Source organism: Schistocerca americana, chromosome 4 (genome assembly GCF_021461395.2).
Source record: "Schistocerca americana isolate TAMUIC-IGC-003095 chromosome 4, iqSchAmer2.1, whole genome shotgun sequence".
Lineage (NCBI taxonomy): Eukaryota > Metazoa > Arthropoda > Insecta > Orthoptera > Acrididae > Schistocerca > Schistocerca americana.
Genome location: NC_060122.1, coordinates 575,831,070 through 575,856,041, shown reverse-complemented (window position 1 = coordinate 575,856,041; position 24,972 = coordinate 575,831,070). Strand labels below are relative to the sequence as shown.

The 24,972-nt window shown below is 39.5% G+C and overlaps 1 protein-coding gene across 1 annotated transcript in view; it reads left to right on the top strand.

Moving 5' to 3' along the window:
* The window catches only part of LOC124613623 (nephrin-like), a 441,549-nt gene that overhangs the window by 230,820 nt on the left and 185,757 nt on the right, over window positions 1-24,972 (top strand). The window contains exon 2 of the mRNA XM_047142339.1: window positions 13,817-13,949. Coding sequence (XP_046998295.1) covers window positions 13,817-13,949 — 133 coding nt within the window. The remainder of the gene's footprint in view (window positions 1-13,816; window positions 13,950-24,972) is intronic.

Below are 24,972 nucleotides of genomic sequence, written 5' to 3'. Positions count from 1 at the left end.
CCTCCCCCCCCCCCCCCTTCTCACCATACGAAAATTAAGCTCCATAATTTCTCTTTCACAATACATAAATACGTACTAAGACATTAGACAAGTAACACGCATATAACGAGCTACAGAGAGAGAAAAAATGTAGATCGACGAAAAACTACTGATAACGTTGGCAACACTACAAAACTCGATACACATTTAGAAGTCTCCAAATAAACAGTGAACAGTGCACGAAACTGTGTTGTGTTAAAGGTCAAAGCTGCAACGCTCGGCAAAACAGCGTAGAATTAGACAACAATTATTAGTGCCTAACGAAGAAAGGAACCAAAACGAGTAAGTAAACGACATTTCCTGATTTAGGAAAAAAAAGAAAGCATAAATTGGAGCACGTAGAAAACAACGGTTTTTTAACGAACTGTTTTTCAGTCCTAATTGCAAATATCTGTAATTACAGACCACTGATGATGTTTTACATCAATAAAGGGAGTTGAGTGTGGTGAGGAAAACACGGAATAAAAATACCCTCAGAAACTGGAAAGCAGCTGCGTGCAATATGGACACAGAAATGAAGAATAGAAAACAAGTATTTAATAAACTGAAATGAGTTTACTATGTAAACACCAAATCAATGAAGGTAATGCACATCCACGATATTATTGCACTTGGGTGTCATCGCAAACACGCTGTGATGATACAGTAAACAAGCACCATGGTGACTAAGGAAAACGCATCGTACTGTCAATGCTCTCAGCTCAGCTGTGCACATACTGTCAATCCGGATTACTTGCTAATCCACGATAAACCGACCAAATCGCCTTCACTTCCAGGCGGAATAATACCGTGGTCCAAAATGTTTTGTTCACTCACATGTGAACTTGACAGGAAATACTAGAGAGGTATAGCCTGCCTCTAAACTGTAAAGAGAGCAGCGTTTGTGGTGGGAAAATCAGTCCTTCCCGGAAGAAAGCTACAGCGGCCGTAGCGGATGAGCAAGAATCAGGTTCCCCACTAGCACTGTAGAACAGTGTGCAGAGATTGACATAGGTTCTCTCGATATGTGTTCCTTGAGTTAGTATTATTAGTAATTCATGTCTGTACTCCATGCAGTGCCAACATACTTTGCGGGATATGAACACCACCGGGCTGTCTGCACGCTGCTTTGCTGGTGATGCATAAGGCGAGCTGCAGGAGGATCGTTATAACTTTGTCAACTGTAGTTGCCTTTTGTGACATAATGCAGTAGAGAGAATGGTTAACTCGTTGTGCGCTCTCCACCTTGCTGACCTATGAAGAAGGAGGTGTGTGGCCACAATCTAGAGACCTCCCTCCTACACATTTCTGACTTTCCTCTCCTCACTGTTACACCATCACAACACAGTTTATCCCTTAATAAGGTTCTATCCGTTGGCGTGGTACACATATTTAATATTTGTTCTTAACTCACATTATTTAACAATGAACATTAATTTTACAGCATTCAGGCACTATATTTGATAATCTACGATTTTTACATTTCCTGCTTCTTGGAAACTATTAGTCCTAAAGAAAAAGTAAATAAGACATTTTTTGTTCTAAAATAGTTCAAATGGCTCTGAGCACTATGAGACTTAACATCTGAGGTCATTAGTCCCCTAGAACTTAGAACTACTTAAACCTAACTGACTTAAGGACATCACACACATCCATGCCCGACTCAGGATGCTAACCTGTGACTGTAGCGGTCACGCGGTTCCAGACTGAAGCGCCTAGAACTGTTCGGCCACGCAGCCGGCTGGACAGTTTTTGTAGGACAGTTAATGTAGATTAATTTTGCACAGGAAATCACTTACACCAGAGTTTTTGGGTTTCGACGTATTCCAGAAAAACCTAAATGTGTCCTTTAAACACCACCTTACCCTCGGACGTTCACACTCAACGAGTCAGGATTTTTAGAATTTATTCATGACAATGCGGCCTGAACAATAATTTGCGTTTATGCGAATATTTTCCCCTAATTTTCCTTCATTGACTTCACCAAAATGGTGCAAACAACTCACAGTTCTTATTGACTTCACGAACATATCCGATATAATAGGTCACAAGTACCGGTTTGCAAACGGTACACTTGTGTACTGGCAAGCGTTTCATCAAACTACGCTTTGTGTCATTACTATTTGTGCTGAGCTGGCTTGTTCTAAAATATTCTGTAGCTGATTGATAAGCGTAATCGCAGTCTGGGAGTTCATTTTTAACTTAAAAAAAAAGTGGTTCTTTCTGAAATTTGATTTCGTTTATTGGAAGTGGTCGGATTGGAAATTTAGTTATGAAGGGCGACAGGTGAACTTATCACGGAGACCATGATGCCTGTGGGCGTTGCACTGAATAGCCCTGGTTTAGTGGTACACCATTCAATACACTTTGCTGGACAGACACATCAGGCCACTACGTGTTCCCATGTAGAATCAAGACCATTAGTCACGGCTGCAGTGGGCACATCATAGTCCAAATTGAATCGTGGATCAATGGAACCATGTCACTAGGTCTTACGCTACGTCACTGGACTCGCATTCGGGAGGACGACGGTTCAATCCCGTCTCCGGCCATCCTGATTTAGGTTTTCCGTGATTTCCCTAAATCGCTTCAGGCAAATGCCGGGATGGTTCCTTTGAAAGGGCACGGCCGATTTCCTTCCCCATCCTTCCCTCACCCGAGCTTGTGCTCCGTCTCTAATGACCTCGTTGTCGACGGGACGTTAAACACTAATCACCACCACCATCTTACGCTAAGTCGTAGCTACACCGTCTTTCTGGAGAACGGATGCTCGAAACGTGAGCCGCGCTACGACGCAGGTCGAAGTTTTCCAGCAGGATAACTCTTCGTGTCGCAGTACCAGTGTCAGGATAAATTGGTTTAAGAGGCACAACAGATATTTCACTTTCATGTCCTTGCCACCAAAATCGCCACCAAACTGGCAAAGGATCAGGACGCTAATGAGTGCCAGTTCTGCATCCAGGTACCAAAGGCGCTTAATTTACTGGAATCCTTTGATCAAAAAATTCCGGAAACCTACTACAAAGAACTTCCCGAACCCAAGTCACATAAAATCGCTGTTGGACTGCATTTCGAAGGCTGAGCAACATACTGTGAAGCTAATGGCTAAAAGTTTTTCTCATTGGTGTATGTTCCTGTGTAATCCTGACACATTTTGTTCATCTGACATTTTTCGGTGTAATATAGTTCTTTTGTGGATTTCAAAGACCCCTTATGTTATGTCGAATTTCATCAATTAATAACGTCTGTTTAAAGGAAGTTTGGCTGTAAAATAATTCGAACATAGGCAACGAGTTAACGTAGAGGTACGAAAAATACAAAATTGTTGTATGAAACGGAAGGAAGTAACAAAATTAAAATTACTTAAGTAAGTGTTTAAAATATTAAAACCATTCTGGTAACTATCACTCCTACACTCACAAAAGTTGGTAACTTACACCCATGGGAACTGTCACTGGAAATCGCCTTACTGTTGGCAACAATGGTGGCTTCGTTGTCACCTACACCTACCTCATGAACCCAAGTACGTTAGGAGCATAATGATGGATTCCGTCAAAAAGAGAATAAACTCATTGCTTCATATTCTCCGATCAGTGTATTTGATATGGCAAAAAAGTAAATGGAAGGGATCTACCAATGTGACAGCCAAAGTTGAATATACGTCTTTGTAGTGTTCGTGCTTTTTTATTTTCCTAACAGTGAGAAAAAACAGATACGAAAATAAATAAAACCGCATCTTAAAGATTATATCAGTTACTAGAAACAATATCACGTTCTTGTGGATACAATCAATAAATAAATATAACCTAGGGGTAGCATCTACGACTCTTAATCAATACGTATTGGGTCCCGGATTCCATTCCATCCATTCCTTAAATTCACTTGTTTGAACGAAAACTATCATGTTCTTGTGGAAGAAAAAAAAAATAAAAATAGAAAATTGAGTCTCGGGTTCCACCCTAGCTATTCATTACAACATTATGAGGATGCAAAAGGCAATGGAAACCCCTGCATTAACATTCTGCTTTAGGTTGACGTAGTATTTCGGCACTTTGGGGAAATGGGGATGTCCGGCGGACGTAATACTACGTTAAAGCACTTATGAAGGTTTCCCGCGGTGTCAAATGTATATTTACGAGTCTTAAAGCTTCGCAGTTCTTGCTAGAAGCTTGTGAAACCTTTGCTATCGTCCTTTGTTTCGCAGGGGTTAGAGGGCGTTCAGTTCTCTCTGTTTAGTGAGTTTCCTGTGCTTTTGTGTTCGAAATGTACATTGAAATGGCGAACACCTGGAGCAAATGATTTACAAAGTCAATGACGAGTCTACAGATGATGAGAACGAAATATTTGATGAAGATTTAGACTACACGTTTATCTTATTATTTTTGCAGATTGTGTTGTTATTCACGGTTTTCCTGCCGGTAAATAATGATATCAGTCCGATCGTATAATTCTAGCGAGTTTAATGTTCGATAATATGTCTCCATGTTTCAAATTGTATTGCACTGTACTCCACTAAGGAAGCAAAATTTTGCCTTTTTCATGCATTTTGTATGTTGCTTTGGATTCAAATGGACTGTAAAAGCAATGCAAACAGAAAAATCACTTGTTTGTTTACGTGAGTATGTGTTTGAATACCACAATTCCCATTCAGTTTTTTCTGTGATAATTACTAATAAATAGATGTCTTATGTGTGGATTCATATTTAACACTAGAAATACCCAAATATGTTTGTGTAAAATAGAAAGTTCAGTAAACCTGAAAACTTTTGAATTTCTAACTGAATATTTGTACACATGAGTTATAACTTTCAAGAAACCACATTTTTTAGCCAGTCAACAGACAATGGCTGCTATGTACAAGACCAGCACCGTTAATGCTACAAGCACAGAAAGCCTCCACGTGACACGTGATCTGTAACTGAACAAGGGCCACAATGAACACTCCATTGAAAAAATATGGTGTTACTAGTGAGGAGGTGACCATGAGGGATTAAATACGCAATGAAATGAGCGAGGAATGACACAATTCTGAAAGAGGACCGAGCGTGGTACCGCTGTGGTTAGCACACTGAACTCGTGTTTCAAACCTGCGTCCAGCCATCCTGATATAGGTATTGAGTGATTTCCCTAAACAACATATGGAAAATGCTGCATGGTTCCTTCGAAAGGGTATTGCCTGTTTCCTTCTCTATCCTTCCCTAACCCGAACTTGTTCTCTGTCTCCAATAAGTTCGTTGTCGACGGGAGTGTCAGATGGTAGATCAAAAGGATTTGTGGTATGTCGAATACAAGATAATATCGTCGTCAGCAGAAGTAGTACAGCACGATTACGATTTGTAATGCTTAGGAAGTTAAGAGCAGAAAATGTATACATTTAGTACAGTGATATTTCCGTCAGAAGCGACAGAAAATTAGTGTTAGCAATAGTAGCTAAGATATGCATCCCGATATCACACGCAGTAGATGAAGACATAGAGAACACGAGTGAGAACACTGAATGTGTTATACAGTATGTTAAGTGAGATGAAAATCTATTCCACCTATGGTTGAACTCAACAATTTTTCTTTCTTCTGGGCCGTAAGTTGCTGCTATACTTGGGATTCCTCTAGGGCCTCTAATTCCTTTTAGAACAATGCGTTCATTTACATATTCATAGTCCAGTGTTTTATCTCCCCTCATTCTGTGAGTATAGAGGGCGGGACCTTTACTTCGCTATGGATCATAATTCACTACATATTTTGTTCCAAATATTTTCTTCTTCGTTTCTGTAATTGCCGCTAAATCTGTTTCCTTTTCTTTCAAATGTTCGGATAATTCGACTTCCTTAAGATCAGTTTCCCCAACACTCCAGACTGCAACATTACAAAGTTCGTTATACAATTTTCTTTTGTTTCTACTTCTTGTGTGTGTTGTATCCTGGTAATCTGTCATGTTTCCATGGCTACATTGAGTACTGCAAGTACATTTTAAGAGTCCCTAAATGGGGCAATGGCCAACTACAGGTAATGCTGGTGATGGGACTGTCATCTCTGAGCTTCACCAGCCACAGATCGTAGTTCACCTAGGTGAGTGTGTTGCAGTATTGCTTCCATACTTTATGTTATGGCTATACCGCCAATACTGAGTCGCATAGCTTCGTCTGACATTAAGGGTACGCAGAGTGCAGTTGTGGTTAACAGGCGAGAGAGGCTGTATATTCGCATCATCATCCCATTAGTACCCCTGATACATTTCCGGGCACTTTTATCACAAACGCAATAACTTAGAGCTACACAAAATAAAACACTCATGTACCACAAGGTACTTGCATATTCTGTGTATGTTACCCATTACCCACATAAGCAGCAAAACTTACTGCATCTTCTCTGTAGAGGCACGTCCAAGTGTGGGTCTCGAAATTTAGCTCTTTAGTTTCTGTTCTAGAGAGGAATCTTACCACACGTCAGGAAAAAATGTTAACCTACACTCCTCTGCTACTACTCTGCTTCTTTCTCTTGCATTGGGTTTTTCAAAATTGAAGCTATACCATAATTCTGAGTTATATACCAAAGTGTCTCAGAGCAATTTATAAATGAAACGGGATTGTATCTGTAAGTACACTTAAATAAGATGTTCTGTAGCTTCTAATTATTGATTATACAATCTGTAAGTACACTTAAATAAGATGTTCTGTAGCTTCTAATTATTGATTATACAGTACTGTTGATTAATAACCGAACTATTAGTTTATTTCCAGATGCATTTCCCGTACTTTACAGTTATAGTATTTATTATTCGTTATGTACGAGTATTAAAACATAATCAGCAGACAGTTGTTCGGTTTTATCAGCTTATGAACTCGTCCCCGTAAAACTTTTGCCGAATTTACTAGCATTTGTTAAAGCACTTACCAGTAGCTACCTTCTTGACTAAGGGTGTATTTCTTTCGCGAGAGCTGCAGAAATGATGCAAGTTGACGCAGTAACGTACCTGTTACGATATGTGTTCAACTGAACTCAACTTTTCTGCAACTGAGTTGATTCGTTTCTAATTCGTACATATAGCATATAAACATTATTATTGTTTTCCTCATATCTTTTCATAGTGTGTGAAATATCTATGACTTTGCACAAATCCACCTTAAATTCTCGTTTAGAAAATGCAATGTTTCAGGCTTTTAAAGCATGAAACAAAGAACACCTTCGGTCCTTTAACGACTATTAGTGAATCATAATAAACAAATGAAAATTTCTATTGGCTCATCGTATGGCAAACATAGTTATGTCTGAAACAAGTATGTATTCTATTGAGCATTACAGTAGAACCTTTGTGTAGGATTTTTCTTAGCCTCTTGATGGACATTTATACGTATTAAAGCGTGCTATAGTTGCGTGAAGGATACACAACATTCTCTTTATTTCTATGACCTGAGTTGTAAATCAGTTTATCCTTTTTAAGCTTCCATTAATTTACCTGTACAGATTTCTGCTACTACATCCACTTAGAGTTCAAAAAACTTAAGACTAGAATAGTACGTGGGAATTTGCAACTAATAGTGATCTGTTTCTATTAGAATGTCATTGTGGGAATAGACGTTACCTTATCTAATGCTGGTTGACTGCTAAAGTAACTTAACGTATACCGCAAACTTGGGATGTATGTAGACGTATCCCTTCATGAGTTGTCACTAGCTTTTTCTGGGTATCGTTTGGATGACATATGTTGCATACTTTCTGTAATATATCGGTGACAGAGACGTATAATATCTATATTCTGATTGAGGATTTATAACCAGTACACATAGGGTCACGCGAGGGCTTGATGAAACATAAAAAGCGATAATTTAAAAGGCTTGAGAAAACCAGCCTGGGGAGTAGCTGGTGTGTTTACACCCTCCACACATTCAGATATGCGTAAGCACCTATCACTCATACAAGCGCAGAGTAACAACGCAGCTTCCGTGTCCTCAATATGGGGAGTGCTGTCTGGCCCTTTCGCTTCGCAAAATCCTCTTTGGAGATATATACCGGAACAGCCACTTAAGCCGGGCGTCAGACTCTTCGCTGATTTATGGAACCTTAACCTGAGAGCGAGATTTATTCGACAACCGCAAGGAAATATGCAGCTTACGCTTTCTCACCGCTTTTAGGCTTCGCAAACTGCGCACCCCTACTAAATTCAGGATAATGGCTGTGCCAGAATATTACGCGCTAGCCTGTTTAGTGAACACACAGGAACAGTAGTCCATTGTTCTAGTGATAAAGCGTAAAGCACTCCGCCTTCTTTACGCTGTAAAGACCTTGTGTAACGACAATCGTCCATTGTGGTGAGCTGCTGTATTTGGCGTGGCTTTAAACTGTAAAAGTCATGAACATCCGATAATTCTCCGGGAAAGAGTGGGAGGACGTTGACTGCTATTTACAGCTACTTAGAGCAGATACAACTTGTAATTGTGACCACTATTTCCATATTCATTATTTATTAGTCAGTCCACAAATCATATATATATATATATATATATATATATATATATATATATATATATATATATATGTATGTTCGTATCGTCTTTCATAAATTAGTAAACTCAACAGACACACATGACAAAGGCTTAAGTCATCGATAATATATTATCCTTCACTCTTTACTACAGTCTGACAACGCTGGGGTAACTTCTCGATACCGCGACTGCTGATATCACTTGGTTTTGAGGCAAAACGCTTGTAAAACCCTGTTCTGAGCAAATTTCCATTCGGTAAAGACGTTCCTTGAAGGTTCTCCTATAGAGAGGGGAAAAGGTGAAAATCTAATGGTGCAAGATCAGGTGAATAAAGTGGATTCAATATAATTTCCCAACCCAGCTCCCATATAGCACTTTTCGTCAGTCTAGCAAAATGTGGGCGGGCATCATCATGGAGTGGCATCAGTTCACGCAGTCATTTTGGTCATTGTTCTTGGATTGCTTCTGCAAGACTCTTGAGTTGTTACACCTCGGAGAAGCTGTTCATAGCACAACCTATCGTTACCGTTCCACCAGGTGTAGATGCAGATCTTTTGCGAACACGCGCAGGTCGTTGTACGGGCAGCTGCTGTTTTGTTTGGGCTCGGCCATTCCTTCCTTTGCCTGATGTTAGCATAAAGACACCATTTCTCGACACAAGTAACGATATAGGATAGGAATGGTCGGTGTTGTTTACCAGCCAATTGGTGATGACCAAGCAGAGATGCACATATGACCACCCTCTCATATTCGACGTTTTGGCTTACAGCATCCGGTTCCCATATACCACATTTTTGAACTTTCTCCTTTGTTTGCAAATATCGCACGACGGTGGAATGATCGAATATCATAGCATTTGTCGCTTCTCGAGTACAATGACGGATTATTGTGGATCAATGCGTTTAAACGATCTTTATCAAACTCCAGAGGTCTTCTTGAACGTTCCTACTTGAAACGGGAAAACCATTTTCTTGTCGTGCTCTGCCATATAAGGCACAAAAGTTTCTGGTTGCCCTTACTGCTATCCTCTTTTACTGAACACAGATAATAGAGTATGTCGGAAATCTTCCGATGTCTCCACGTGGCAACCCATTTTATAGCGTCCACAGTTATAGTCACAATCTGCAAACGACAAAATGACAGTGTGTAAACTGAAATAGTGACAATGAACTACAAATAAAAAAATGACAATCGATGAATAAACCCTTACCAACGGGAACGCCAATACGAAAATAAATAAATAAATAACGCTACGAAATAATGCACCAACCTAATAGTTTGCTCAGAAGTTTTAGCTGTTAACGTGGGCATGAAACATAAAAATATGAGTAACGGTATACGGAAGAAATAAAGGAGGTCTTTCGAGGAGGTATTTCAAACGTGTAAGTATATTACTGCAATATAACATACCCGATGAAGAGCGTACGTACAGCGCAAGGAAATTAATTTCTTGTACGTCAGTTATAGGTCATTGACAATAGCTGCAGGTGGTTTCTGGGGTGTGACAACATGTTACGCTATTTTCTTATAGTTACAAAGAAGCTATAATGTAGATAATAATCGATATGGTTTCTGAGTACTGATTTAAATATTCTAAGGAAATCGTTCAGATCTTGAATTCTATGGAGTCTATCTGCATAACTTAAATGTTCCAATAGCTCGTAAAATATTGGCGACCGTAACTGCTTTCCTTGGTTTTCTTTTCATTTTCACACAATTTCAGGGAATGTCAAGTAGTGTAAAATAAACAAGTGAGCATGTTAATACGGTAGACAGGATTTGAAACGAGGAACTGTGTTTGATTTGTAGTAAGCCATAAAAGCACTCAAATATATGAAAAAAATTCATTTTAAAAACGGTGGAAAAAATTGCATCATTTTTGATAGCATTCATTGTCCTAGAAACTTCATTTAACGTGTTAGTGATTCCATGCTTGTATTAACAAATCACAAGATTTAAAATCCATTTGATTTCAGATGTTAAATAAGGTTCTAGGTTACTGTACTTTAAACTACTCTCCGGACACACATTTATTCTAATGAATGCATAACGAACAGTATTTCATATTCTGGAACATCATTACTCGAGGAGATTAGGGAGGTGTAACGCATGGTTTGTTTCACAGATGTCAGTTGCACTCTTCATCGCGGAAAATATATTAGACGCACAATTTCAATAGGAATACCTGAATAACTTATATCAGAACAAATAAAAGACGAAACCTTCTGACTAAACATTGCTTTAGAACAGAGGCGCAGTTGTACTGCTTTCAGATAAACTGTTCGTTTAGCTTTTGACCTTTGAACAAAACTGCAAATAATTAGGTTCCACAAAAGCATGAAATCGGATAGAAATAAGGAAATATCAGGTATTAAGATTTCAATTCCATACCTACATGTACTTGGCTACTCGGTAAATCAAATTTAAGTGCCTGCCAGAGGGTTCATCCAACCACCTTCAGACTGATTCTCTAGTATCCGACTCTCGAAGAGCGCGCGGAGAAATCCCACAGCTACATCTTTCCGTACGAATTCTGATTTCCCTTATTTTATTACGACGATCGTTTCTCCCTATGGAGGCCGGCGTCAACAAAATATTTTGGCATTCGGAGGAGAGAGCAGAAATTTCTCGAGGAGGTCCCACCGCAGCGAGAAACGCATTTGTGTTAATGTTGTCCACAAAAATATTGTTCAAATGTGTGTGAAAATCTTATGGGACTTAACTGCTATGGTCATCAGTCTCTAAGCTTACACACTACTTAACCTAAATTATCCTAAAGGACAAACACACACACCCATGCCCAAGGGAGGACTCTAACCTCCGCCGGGACCAGCTACACAGTCCATGACTGCAGCGCCTAAGACCGCTCGGCTAATCGCGCGCGGCAATGTTGCCCACCCCAAATCGTGAAGCACGTCAGTGACACCCTCTCCCATATTTCGCGATAATAGAAAACGTGCTTCTCTTCTTTGAGTTTTGTCGATGTACTCCATTAAAGCTATCCGGTAACGATCTAAGACCGCGCAACAGTACTCCAAAAGACGACGGACAAGCGTAGAATACGCAGTCTCTTTGGTCGAAGTGCTCTGCCAATAATTTGCAGTCTTCGGTTTGCCTTAACCACAAAATTTTTCTGTGTTTTTTTTTTTTTAAATTTAAGACTTTCGTAATTGTAATTCCTGGGTATTTAGTCAAATTTACAGGCTTTAGATTTGAATAATTTATCTTATAATCGAAGTTTAGCGGATTCCTTTTAACACTTATGTGGATGATGTCAGATTTTCCATTATTTAGGATAAACTGCCAGCTTTCGCACTATACAGATGCCTTTTCTAAATCTTTTTGGAATTGGTCTTGATCTTCCGGTGACTTTAATAGACGATAAATGACAGCATCTTAACCTAAGACGGCAGCTCAAATTGCCTCCTAAACCGTTTACATAGATAAGGTGCAGATTATGGCCTATAAAACTACCTTTGGGAATGCCAGAAATGACTTGTGGTTTGTTCGACGACTTTCCGTCTGTTACTACGAACTGTGGCCTTTGCGACAGGAAACCACAAATCCAGTTGCATACCTGAGACGGTAATCTATAAGCACACAATCTGATTACAAGCGGTGCCAAAGGCCTTCTGGAAATCTAGAAAAACGTCTTATGAAAATTTAGAAATGCGGAATCAATTTGAAATCCCTTGTCGGTAGCACACAGTACTTCATGTGAGTAATGAGCTGTTGGTGTTTCACAAGAACGATGTTTTCTACATCCCTGTTGACCATGTCTCAATAAATAATTCTCTTGGAGGTAATTCAGAATGTTCGAGCACAGTATGTGTTCCAAAATATTTCTGCATATTGAGGTTAATTATAAGGGTCTCTAATGTACTGTATAATTCCAGTAGCCTTTCTTGAATACTGGTGTGACCAGTGCAACTTACCAGTCTTGGGTAAGGATCATTCGTCGAGCGAACGACTGTATATGAATGTTAAGTATGGAGCTATTGCATCAGTATTCTGCGAACAAACGTAGCTGGTATACAATCTGGGCTGGAAGACCTGCTTTTGTAAAGTGATTTGCTTCACTCTTCTGAAGATACCTACTTTTAAGTTACTGATATTGGCAGTTATTCTTGATTCGAATTCTGGAGTATGTACTTCGTCTGCTTTGGTGAAGAGAAAAAGGCCCGTCCATACTTGTTACAAATGGTACTTTGTTATCTGAAATGGTAAAAGAATGTTGTAGAATTCGTTTCTGACATTCCCTTGGTAACTTATCCGTGGTTATGTTGCAACGAATGAAGGAATCTTGCAGGGGAGTTCACTATTTGTAAAATAATGAATGCTAGTAGAACCTTCACCACCGTGTTCTCTAGCGAAGTATCTCCAATAAAATTCATATCTGATAATTTCCAAATAAATTTCGGTTTATGAAGTTATATTGGCTTCGTTTGTATACGCTGTTTCATGTTAAATAAAAAATAAAAAACCAACGTAAGATTAGGAAAAACATTAGGAATATTTCGTTGATAAACTCGATTTTAGGCGGGATATGTGTGCTTACTCGATAGCAGCACCTTTAATGTAATGAACTTGGAGTAAGTGCATTCGGCGCTTCCATCTTTATCTTCCCTCTTTATACTTCTTAAGCTATGTATGTCACAATAAAAATGTAATTTAGCTAATTCATTTGCTCTCACACAAACAAATAGTAAATAATTCTTTCCAGTCGTACTTTGAAATTGACTTCCGTCAGATCGAACAATGAAAAATGGACACAGTTCATGTAGAGAGATATGACTTTATGATTGGCGACACTTTTTAACAAGCGATTTGACTAGTTATGAATTCAATAGCAACACTTCGTCAGTTACTTTTTTCCCCTGTATGTGGTTGCTGTAAAATACAATTTGCATCAGTAGTGTATGAGTTGTAGAAGCTGCAGAATGTAACAGCAAAATTTATTTTGTACAGCATCAGTTGAAACACTTTATATTCTAATTTAATTCCATTGAAATCATTTGTTCGTACACTAGTGAAACAAATATATGCAGCTGTTATTCTATGGTGTGTCTAGCAATATCTCTATGATCGAAAAGTGAAATTTAGACTGCTTCATGTGTGCACTAGAGATCATCAAACTATCAATGAACTGAATTTATTCGTGATATATTTGTTGGACTACGTTATCTAACCTTCATTCATATTTTTTATCGAGGAACATATTCGGTACACATTGACACAATTTGTAATGGTACACATAAAGTAGTAAAGTATACAAGGAAAGTCGTCTTCTTGATTGTTGATGTGGTATTCCTCTACAGTGATGGCCTCGGATGTCCAAGCTGTGGAGGGCGGTGTTGCTAAACTACCCTGTGACGTCGTGCCGCCGCTCGCAGGGGACAGGGTGCACCTCGTCATATGGTACAAGGAGGGTGTCACGTCGCCCATTTACAGGTTAGTGGCGTGTATCATATACAAATTGCCGTTTTTCTCCATAACGTGTTATGTATTATGCGGCGAATAGGGGACACCCCTACAAAAAAGCATATTAAGACGCTTTCCAGTAACGTCGAAAGGATGTTTATGTATTTCTGTACTGTTCGAAAGTTGTTTACCCGCAAAAGACGAACGTGTGAGTGTAGGGAAACGTGTCTGCTCCTGACCTATTATGTGCAACACAGGAAGGACGGCCTTCAACACTACTATAACTTTAATACATATTCTGAATGTCAGAAACTTAATCTAAGGATTTCTTAACTCTGTGAAGGCCTGCAATTCAGTTTCAAGTGCATTAGAATAGACTGTAGCAGAGATCATGTGACTGTTCATTAGGGAGGACGTCATGTAACTGATCACGATGGAAATTAATATGGAGACCCGCAAAAACATTAATGCACAAAATAAAACACTGCTGGTACAAATATAAATATCGGAGAATTTCAATACAAAGTTGAATACTGATACAGTAAGCACACAGAAAGCAGTTAGTTCATATCTCTATGAAAGTAAAGAATTTGAAGAGAAGAAACGCAGTCTTGGGCAAATTATGAAAGACGTAGACTGCCTCGTCAACTACACTGACGCTAAAAAAATTCACAACAGCAAGAACGAGTTGTGTGACATAAACAAAGGCTGGTAGGGGTGTTTTGCGTCATGGTGTATTTCACATTTCGCGCTAGTAGCGCCACTATGAGAATGCAAATCATGTTTGCTGTAAATGCTGCTGTAACTGAGGTGAGCGTTAGTAGCCTTTGAGACTGGACGTGGTGAGTTGATGTTAGTCAGCAATGCCTTTCAAGCAACAAAGAGGCTATCAAAAACACCTCACTGACTTTGGGCGAGGTCGTGTAACACCGTAACGAGAATCTGGATACTCTTTGTGCAATACTGCGGAGAGACTTGGCAGGGATGTGGCCACTGTATATGATTGGTGGTAGCGATGGTCACGGCAATGAACGGTTGCGAGACGTCCGAGCCCCGGTCTTCCACGTAGCTCTACCCAGAGGGAGGATCATCGTGTTCGGCGTATAGCTTTGACGCATCGTATTGGATCTGAAGCATCAGTCTGAGCAGCAGTTGGAACCAAAGCGACAGAGCGAACTGTTACCAACCGCTTGCTTCGAGGACAGTTCCGAGCCAAACGCACAGTTGCGTGTATTCCACTGACCCCAAACATTCCATTTGCGACTTCACTGGTATAAGCAAGAGATGACAGGGTGTTGGTCTGTTGTGTTCGGTAATTAAAGCTGGATGGATCTTCACCTGGAGTTATGATATAGGATGCGATTTCGTATTATAGCAGGAGGACTCCCGTGGTTATCTACGCACTCTGCAAATTTGTACGTCAATCCGGTGATTCACCCTTACGTGCTACCACACGTGAACAGCACTACAGGAGGTGTTTTCCAATGGTATACCGTTCGCCTTCATACCGTTCCTGTAACCCAATACTCTGTACAGAGTGTCGACATCCCTGGCCTAATTGATCACAGATCTGTCTCTAATCAAGCACATACGGGACATCACCGGACGATAACTCCAGCGTCATCCACCATCAGCATTAACCGCCCAGAGTTGACCTTTGGCCGATTCTCCACGGTCTTGGCAGAGTTGCCATAAGACAAGGTGCACGTGCACTTCGCCAGCCCATTCTTGTCATGTGGCTGTGGTGACAGATCCCTTGTCTCAATTTCCATATATTGCTATATTATCTTCCTTGATGTTGCATTCTAGAAACAGGGTTATAGCCATTTTTGCTACTGGGGGACTATCGCTCATTCAGGTGGCAGGCAAAGGTCGCCAGTTTGTGTCAGAGGAATCTGAATCATTCTGACGCCAAAACTGAATTCATCACCTGACCACCACACTATTCCATCGTGCGTCAAACGCAGTGGTCGAACAGTAGATCTGGACGTTAATATTGCTCCGAACGAGAGAACGGTCACCGGCTTAGGTGTCTCATGCCCATGAGTGATGCTGTCTCTTCGCCCTAGTGCCCACTCCCCTGTCACGAGGATCATTCCATGGTATCAGCAAAGATCCTCCGTTTCGGCATTCACGTTCGAGCGGATACGATGACGGACGCAAGGCTTACAAGAGGCATCAAATTCATATACGGGGCGATTATAATTAAAGTTAAACATTCAAAACGCTGTAGAAATAAAACCAATGGTCAGAATGAGGTCAAATTGCAACGGAATATTATCGGAGAAGGGGCAAAACGTAGGCCAAAAGAAAAAAATGAAAACAGATCAATAGATGGCACTGTATGCATCAGAATACATAAATGAAAAGACATGCCATGCGCACAACCCATTGAAGTTGGTATGAACACGCTGGGTACACGGCATTTCCTCCTTTCGCGACTGCGACGTTCGCCATGACTGTCTCAATGGCGGATCGTGCTCTGCTTGTAAAGCTGTATTGCAAGAATGATCACTATGCACACGTCGCTCTGCAGAAGTTCTGGACACTGAAGGGTTTGAAAAAAGGCGTTGGTCCGATGTCTCCCGACGGTCTGGGGAAAATGATTCGCAAATTCCGAATGAGGGGTTCTTTTGGTGTGCAAACCTGGTAGAGGGAGGAATCTAATTGATTCGACGTCAGAGGAAGCAGTGGCACAGCAATGGAGGAAGAGAAGAGTGGTGGTGTGCAAACGTGTAATGCACGGAGAATTGCCCGAACATTGGACATAAACATGAGCACGGTGCGTAAAATACTATGAATCATCCTTCTTTGCTATCCATTCAAAATTATCCATGTGCACTATTTTCTTCCTAGTACCACGTCATCGTGAAAAAATCACTTTGTGGTGCGGTTTCCAAATCAGATTTGTGTGAAATCTTATGGGAATTAACTGCTAAGGTCATCAGCCCCTAAGCTTACACACTACTTAACCTAAGTTATCCTAAGGACAAACACACACACCCATGCCCGAGGGAGGACTCGAACCTCCGCCGGGATCAGCCGCACAGTCCAGGTGCAGTTTTACGGCATCGTTGATCATATTTTTTCGAAGAGACAGGTGCTTCCGGTCCTGTTACCTCTACCGTCACTGGTAAGCGCTATGAGTGCCTTCTGCGCAACCACGTCATTCCAGCTGTACAACAGCGTGGGTGTGTGGAAGGGCTCACTTTTCTGCAACATGGTGCACCGCCGCACATTGCAAATCCAGTTAAGCACCTTCTCAAGCGCCACTCGGAAGTGCTAGAATTATCAGCCGCCATTTCCCTATTGTTTGGCTGCCCCGATCACCTGATTTTAATCCGTGTGACTTCTGGCTGTGGGACTTTCTAAAAGTTGTTGTGTTCTGTGCTCCGATTGCAAACTTAGGTACATTGAAGGCACGCATTGAGCAACACATTCTGAACATGACCCCTGAAACACTTCGATTACTTGTAGAACATGCTGTTTCTCAATTTCATCTCGTTGCAGAGAACGGTAGATATCATATTGAACATGTTTAGCGCTAGTCACACGGAAATTAATAATCCGATTTAATTTTGATTGACGCTTTTTACGCGGTTTCTGGCCTCAGGGCAGTAAAACACCGATTTTTCACATCCAGTATGACATGATGTTGCCGTGGTGGATGGGCTTACGTAACTAACAATATGACATCTGCACAGCTGTGCACACTGTGCAGTACAGCTTGTTTAGCGTCAAATGTACACCTTAGGCATTGTTGTATGTTCCATTTGTCATTTGTATTCGACCACTATTAAATTATTGTTCTCACAGCGCCATCCATTACTACATTTTGTAACTTTTCATTTTTCGTCCACCATACGTTTTCCCATTCTCCGATAATATTCCGTTGCAATTTGACGTCATTCTGACCACTTGTGTTATTTCTACAGCAATTTGAAAGTTTAACTTTGATTATAATCAACTTGTAGTTGCAACTGGTCAGCAGTGTCTGATACACCATATAAACCAGTACACAAACTAAACAGTGGGTCTTACATATTAGACAACTAGCAGACAAGAACACATACGTGAGGAACCAACCACCCATCGCTCCCAGGTACCAGTGACATCCGCAAACGTTCCCAACTTCCGTGCGTCACTCGCTAATAATGCATGCCTTCACCTACCCAATAGGTCTGTTTGACCAAAAGAATCTGATGTCCATAGCCAGCACATGTGCCTCAACCCCCCCTCCCCAACCCAGTCTTCAGCGGGTAACGACTATAGGTATATTATGGAGCATTAGCTATAGCCTCACCAATAGTCGCCCATGACATCCCACTGCTGAGCCCCACGGGCGAACAGCTCGAGGGGATCTCTGTCACTCCTCGACACTTGCCAAGGAGACTCTCGTGTAAGCCTGGGTATTTTCAGCCCTAAGTGCCTGTTAAAGGATAGAGGGATTTGGTATCCCTGCCAGATGCATTTCTTGCTGACGAGAATTTCTCCTAGGCCTCGAGTTGGAGTGATTCAAGACTTCATTTTAAGCGACGAGAAGTTCGCAAACTATTGGAAAAACCTTTGGACCCGTAGTTTTATTGATTTGTCGGACTACGCACCCTTGTTTAAGTGTCGTGAAAGCTTAACACTGTATAGCTCTTACCGTTTCCGTTTTTGGCTCTGACTACTATTTCGAACCCTATGGTCACCCTATAGATTGACATATGATAATTTTGAGGGCACCGCGGTTCGTGGTCCGCATCGCTCATCTCGAGCGTTTTTCGTGGCGGTAGTAGCAGGTATTACTCACTTAGTTGTTGGGTAATTGTTTGTGTGTGAACTTCTTTGGTGTCACAGTGACACATTATCAGACATGATTCAAGATTCATCGTACATTACTGGTTTAATGCTATCAGGTTTTATGACTGGGTGTCCTCCTGTTACTCATAAGATTAAATGAACAATTAAGCAAATGTTGCCACTACATGTGAAGCATTTCCAATATTTCTATCCTTCTAACACTGCCATTCATAAAGTAGTGAAAAAAAGAGACAGAAAATCTCCTAAGAATGAATAAATGACAACAGCAATAATACTAATAGAACAATATTTAATGCAGTCTGGCACCGTTCCATAAATCAGTTGACGAATATCAGAAATTACTTCTTCAGTCTTATCAAAAACTGGAATATCGAATGACGTTTTCTGAAAACTGTCTTACTGAATCTCGTTCTGCTCGTTTTCAGTTGCATTAGAGAATGGGGAAAACATTTGATTTTTCCAACTATATTCCGCTCTATGGCTTAAGTTGAATTCGCTTCAGCAAACGACGGTAATATCATACAGATATATAGATTCCGATGCTGTAAATATTTTGTCAATACTATATCAATACTGTAGCAGCAGCTAAGGCAGAATGAATGACAGACTGCTCACAAACAGAGAAATTTAGGAGCAAAATCACCTACTGGTAGTGGATACATATAATTTTGTAACCCATTACAAGAACTCTTCAGAACATTTACCCAAATTTAGAGGAAATATCTGATGAGGTCAGAAAGATAATTGAGATCTACTCCCAGACGTAAGCAGGTTTACAAGTCTCCGCCATTCCAGTAGTAGAAAGATTTGTTTACATGCCTGTCGAAACCTGATTCCTGCTACCTTCAGCTTGTGGCCCTGTGGGCTACAGGAAATCAGCTTTGAGGACAGACTTCATTCGATCCACTTATAATACTCGCTATTGGGTTTTACATTGATTTTATCTGGTAACTATTTTTATCTGCATGTCTACAACAGTGCAGAAACAGTGTAACTATAAGCAAATAACCATTAATTAAATTAAGTCCGTTATTAAATTTTTATTTGCGTAATATTGTAATTAAAATATAATTATGTTACGAGAACTTGTAAAGATGAAATCTCTTACTTAAAGTTTTAGGAACGAGTCATTTCTATGCTAACGACAGATATTTGTCTAGCACTGTAAAATACTGATGGCGGCCAGAATTGCAGCTTTCGACAGTTTTTTCATAAGACGGACAGACGGAAATGACTCTGAAATTTTGCATTATACCATTGGGACAGTTTGGAGGGTATTAACTAAGGTTAAAATCAAACGCAAACGTATCAGATGCTGTAGACACGTTGGTGCTAAAAATTATGGGACAGCATATTTATTGCCATCTTTTTTCGACAGATGATAGTAGCAGAATTTTAGTAAAGGATATAGAATTTTAATCCGTATATTGGTACAGTTTATTTGTTTTTTGATAACAATCATCACAGGTATATCGCCATATTTTAGTAATGAGAGTGGAACCGTAATGCACCAACAGGCTCCGTATATCTGTTCTGTGATACAGTATAAGAGATTTGCCAAGATTACTTTTGAAATGTGTATAATAGGATATCGACACCAACCTGCCCTCAGTCAGTGTTTTATGACGGCACATGGACATGTACAGTGCACATGAATCAGATTGCAACTACTGTTCATTCAAACAACTACTGGTCCGAAAAACTCCGAAGAATGGAAGAGTGACTGCAATGGGCTGACCTGTTAACTAATAGTGGCATATAGAACCTGAAAAGCAGCTTTCATATCTGTTGATAACGGACTATCCGATATATTTCGTAAACATCAACAGATTTAGCATGTTTGTTATATCAATAAACTCTGTTGTCATTATTGTTGTCTTATTTACAGACCAAAAATTAACACTTACGTTACCCAAATAAGCTCAAGCAATGCGATGCCGACTACAAGAATTGTTGTTTAGAAACTCAACTTGCGTGGTATTTTGCCGTTAGCCGAGTAACCTCAAAATCCTAGTGCAGACAATATTCAGCTGTGTCGTTCGTCATGCAGATTTATTAATTATGACGCAAAGTGCTTAATAGAATCGTTATTTACATGCAAAATTCATACTCGTAAGATACAGGTTATCTTATTACAGGCTGCAATACTAGCGCAATATCAAAGCGAACTGCTGCTGAGATCTATCAGTATGCTGCACTGTCAAAAGATTGTGGAAGTTTTACAACGTGGACAGGCAGCACCTGTATACCCCTCACACTATGCTGTAGTGAGACTACATACTCCGACCCATTTGGCGTCCGTCGACGCTCGCGACAGTGACTTCCATCTGTGAAAGCAAGTCTCCAAGAAGTTTTCTAGGGGGCTATCACTGAGACATATCATTGTTATGTTTGTCAATTACCCAAATTCGCTAGCGCGAATAGGACTTGAAGATTTCACGCAAATTAATTGTGCATGTATTCACATATATTTCATGCAGCCAGAGAGTCGAGAATCGCAGCGGTTTTTCCCTTTTTCTGATATAGATTCTGGCAAGATACTGGTCCCGGGACAGCTTTCATTTTGTGTTTGCATCCGGTAATGTTCGTCTTTTATGTCTTCGACGGATGATGAATGCAGTGTATGTTCTAATAGCAAAAGTTTTTATTTATGTGATACTTGTACAATTAAAATTTAACAATTTTCGGAGTTTTTTTGCATTACTTATAGCTTGCTTCTTGCCACATTTCATGATTTTACATCAAGGGGAAATATCCTATGGCTTTTGATGAGTGAGTTGCTAGTATCAAAATACGTCACATAAATCTCCGAATGTTTTGATCGCATCGTCTTAGAAACTTGAAGTTTTCACACTGCTAGACGACTATAGACCTTAGTAAGTGAAATATATTTGAGTTTGATGCGCCAACATGTTCACGAGATAAAGGGGTCTCAGCAGACGGAAAGATAAACAGACGGATAAAAAAATGACAAAAAATATTTGTTCGTGTTACATGAGTGCAGATTAATGAATTTCGAATTTTTTTCTTTACCTGTTCCGTGAAATCTTGCACCTTGCAGAATTTCGTGATTCTAGGTCAATGGGATGTACTGTGAGGTTTTGAAATGTAAGTTTCGGAGTTTCAAAATATGTGTCATAAACAGCAGAATCATTTGATTGAACTGACTTTGAAACTTAAATATTTTATACCACGAATGGATAATATACTTTAGTGTGTATCATAAATTTTGACTCGATACGCCACGTGTTCCAGAGAAAAAGGGCTCTTAACCGATGTACAGACAGACAGACAAACTGATGGATTAAAAAATGATAGTAAAATATTCTTTTCGTGTGATATAACTAAAAAGTAACGATTTTCGTTTTTCTTTTTGTAGTGTAAAACTGTGTCTTGGCAAATTTCATGAATTTAGATCAATGAGTGCGTTTCCGAATATCAATACATGTAAAATTAGTGGTCGAATCTTTTGATTGTATTGACTTAGAAGCTTAAAAATCTTTATACCTCCAAGGGACTACATACAGGTATCTTCACATATTCTATACATTTTTTCAGTGAAAAGGGGGACGTGAAAGACGAAGGAACTGAGAGACACATGATAAACAGAAAAAAATATTTCTTAGTGTTACGTAATTATAAATTAATATTTTTCAAGAATTTTCTTTAACTTTACTTTGCAACTTTGCTTCGTCAATATTCATGGTTCAAGCTCAAAGAGAAGAACCCTATCATTTCTATAAGTGAATTTTCGACTATCAAAAATATTTGGCATAAATAGCCATATCCTTTGACCTTATTATGTACATAAACTTGTATAAATTTCACAGTTGATACAGCAACCAATATATATGATATGAAGACACAAGCAGTATTGCCTGCAGTGCATTTGACCTTAATATGTGACATGAATTTGAACGGAATACACGAGCACGTTCCTGAGATAAGGGATTCTTAACACTCGGACGAACAGACATACATATGGACAACAAAGAAGTCCTATAGCAGTTCGGTTTTTGCAGATTGAGGCACGGAACCCTAAAATAATAAATAAACTTGTGAAGGCAATGAATTCCAATTTGTCCGCGAAGTATTTCATTTCTTTCTTTGAGATTATTTCCTGAACATTTATCAGCGTATTAGTGGCTTCTTAAAGTTCGTTAATGCTGATGTCAGCTTTGAGATCACCTTGGTCGTTCACGTTTTGCTTTAGTTGTTCGACCCCATATGTTTCAGTTAGACAAAAGTTGTTAAGCACTGTTATCTGGAAAAAAGTGTATGTTCTCAAGAGCAAAGTGAGATTTAGGACTTGCTCGTGATTTGCATACATCGTGCCTCGTCTTAAGGTTAACATGATACGTTGTATTTAATTCATTTATTCATTCATTCTCCAGGGATCTTCTTTCAGTGATATGGGATTTGTCATTCTAGCGCACTGAAAGTAAATTGGCCAAAAGTATATATACACATAAAATACATGAGTATGCTTTAAGAGGGTAGCAAAGGTAGTTGGCCGTGGCCTAAATGAAGGAACCATCCTGCCATTTGCTGAAGTCCCGTACCAAACCCACTGAAAACCAATAACAGGATGGCCTGACAAAGCTAACTTCCTAGTCTTAACCTCAGAGCCCGATACGGATGGTCCCTAGACTACAATGTTCTTTGATATACACTCGGTTTTACTCTTCATCGCTGTACACATCAAAGGCCCCCACGGATGATTCGGGAAGCGTAAACTTGCCGTTGTATCTTTTTATTCTTTGCCGTAGCTCCTGACCATTAGGAAAACTGGCTCCCGGCCAGTAAACGTGTCACCATTCCCATGCCCTTTCTCACGTCCCCCGTTCAGCGCACCTGAACCACTGAGTTCGGAGCTCCCCATCATAAATGAGATGTTGATCTCAGGAGATTGACAAGACATTACTATCATGTATTGTGGGGTCTTGACACATGATTTTCTTACAAAAGCATTACTGTATTGTAATGTGGCAAAGTTATGTAGTTATCCCCTTTTCATTACTAATCACTAACATGAATCATCTATATAATATTTGACTATTTAGTAACATTATTTATAAAGAACATATTAGGCCTTTTTGGCCAGACATATTTTAGAAATAATGTTCATCTCTCTCGGCTATTTATTATTCAGTATTTTCCGTGATAGAAAATGTTCTTCTCAGCTTCTATTTGTTTCTCTATTTTAAATGTAAGTCCAAACTGATTACGTGTAGAACTATTAGTGAAATACTTCGTAATGTTTTCCCTGTGATACACAACAGACTGGTAGATGTACACCCTTGGTGCAGTAAGGACACCAGTTTGTTAAATATTTCTTTACAATAAGGCCAACTACTACTTCTAGTTATTGTTCTTGTGGCCTTTTATGCATTTAAATAATTCTGTTCAAGTTTTGCATCTTAGAAAAAATCCATTAACTATGGATAAAATGTATGTAAGATTACTCTGTCACCAAAAGACATTGCCTGTTACAAACAAATGATAGAACACTGAGAGGAAAACATGCAGGAGACATTCTTTTTGCTAGCATCTTTGAGTGTTGATTCCAAGTTAACTGACATTCAATAAGAATCATATGCTTGTACCACCGTCTATGAATTAATCACCTATGGTTAACGTGACAGAGTCGTGTTCTCCCTTTATGCTGAAGTGCATACTGTTTATTTTCTTATGTTCAATATTAAATTTATTACATACTACCCACCGTAAACATCTTTCAAAGTTTCATTTGCTTTCTCTAATAAGAGTTCTGTTTCATCAGCTACTATTATGTTGCATCCATTAGCAAAAGAGAACTTTTCCTTCACGTCTCATACTGTCTGGTCAGTCATTTATACTTTTAAGATCGGACCTAGACCCTTACTCTCACCTTAAAAATACATGTGTTTATATGTATCTTGTGTGACGATTGTGTACTAAAAATTTATCATCAGCAGATGTATTTAATATCTCTTCCTTCTACATAAGATTGAAACCATTCGTCTGCGACACCCTTTATACCTAGTGCTTTTATACTCTTTGGTAGTATTATTTGGTCAGCAATGTCAAAAAGCCATGGACAAATCGAAGAATATGTCTTTCACATAGTCATCTTTGTTAAGAGCCTCAAGAACAACGTTGTGAAATCTCTAATGATCCATACTTCACTTCCCCCACATTGTGAATCAAACTGGACTTCGTTAAAAAGTTTGCATTGATTCTTATCTTTGAGAACACTGGCAGTGGT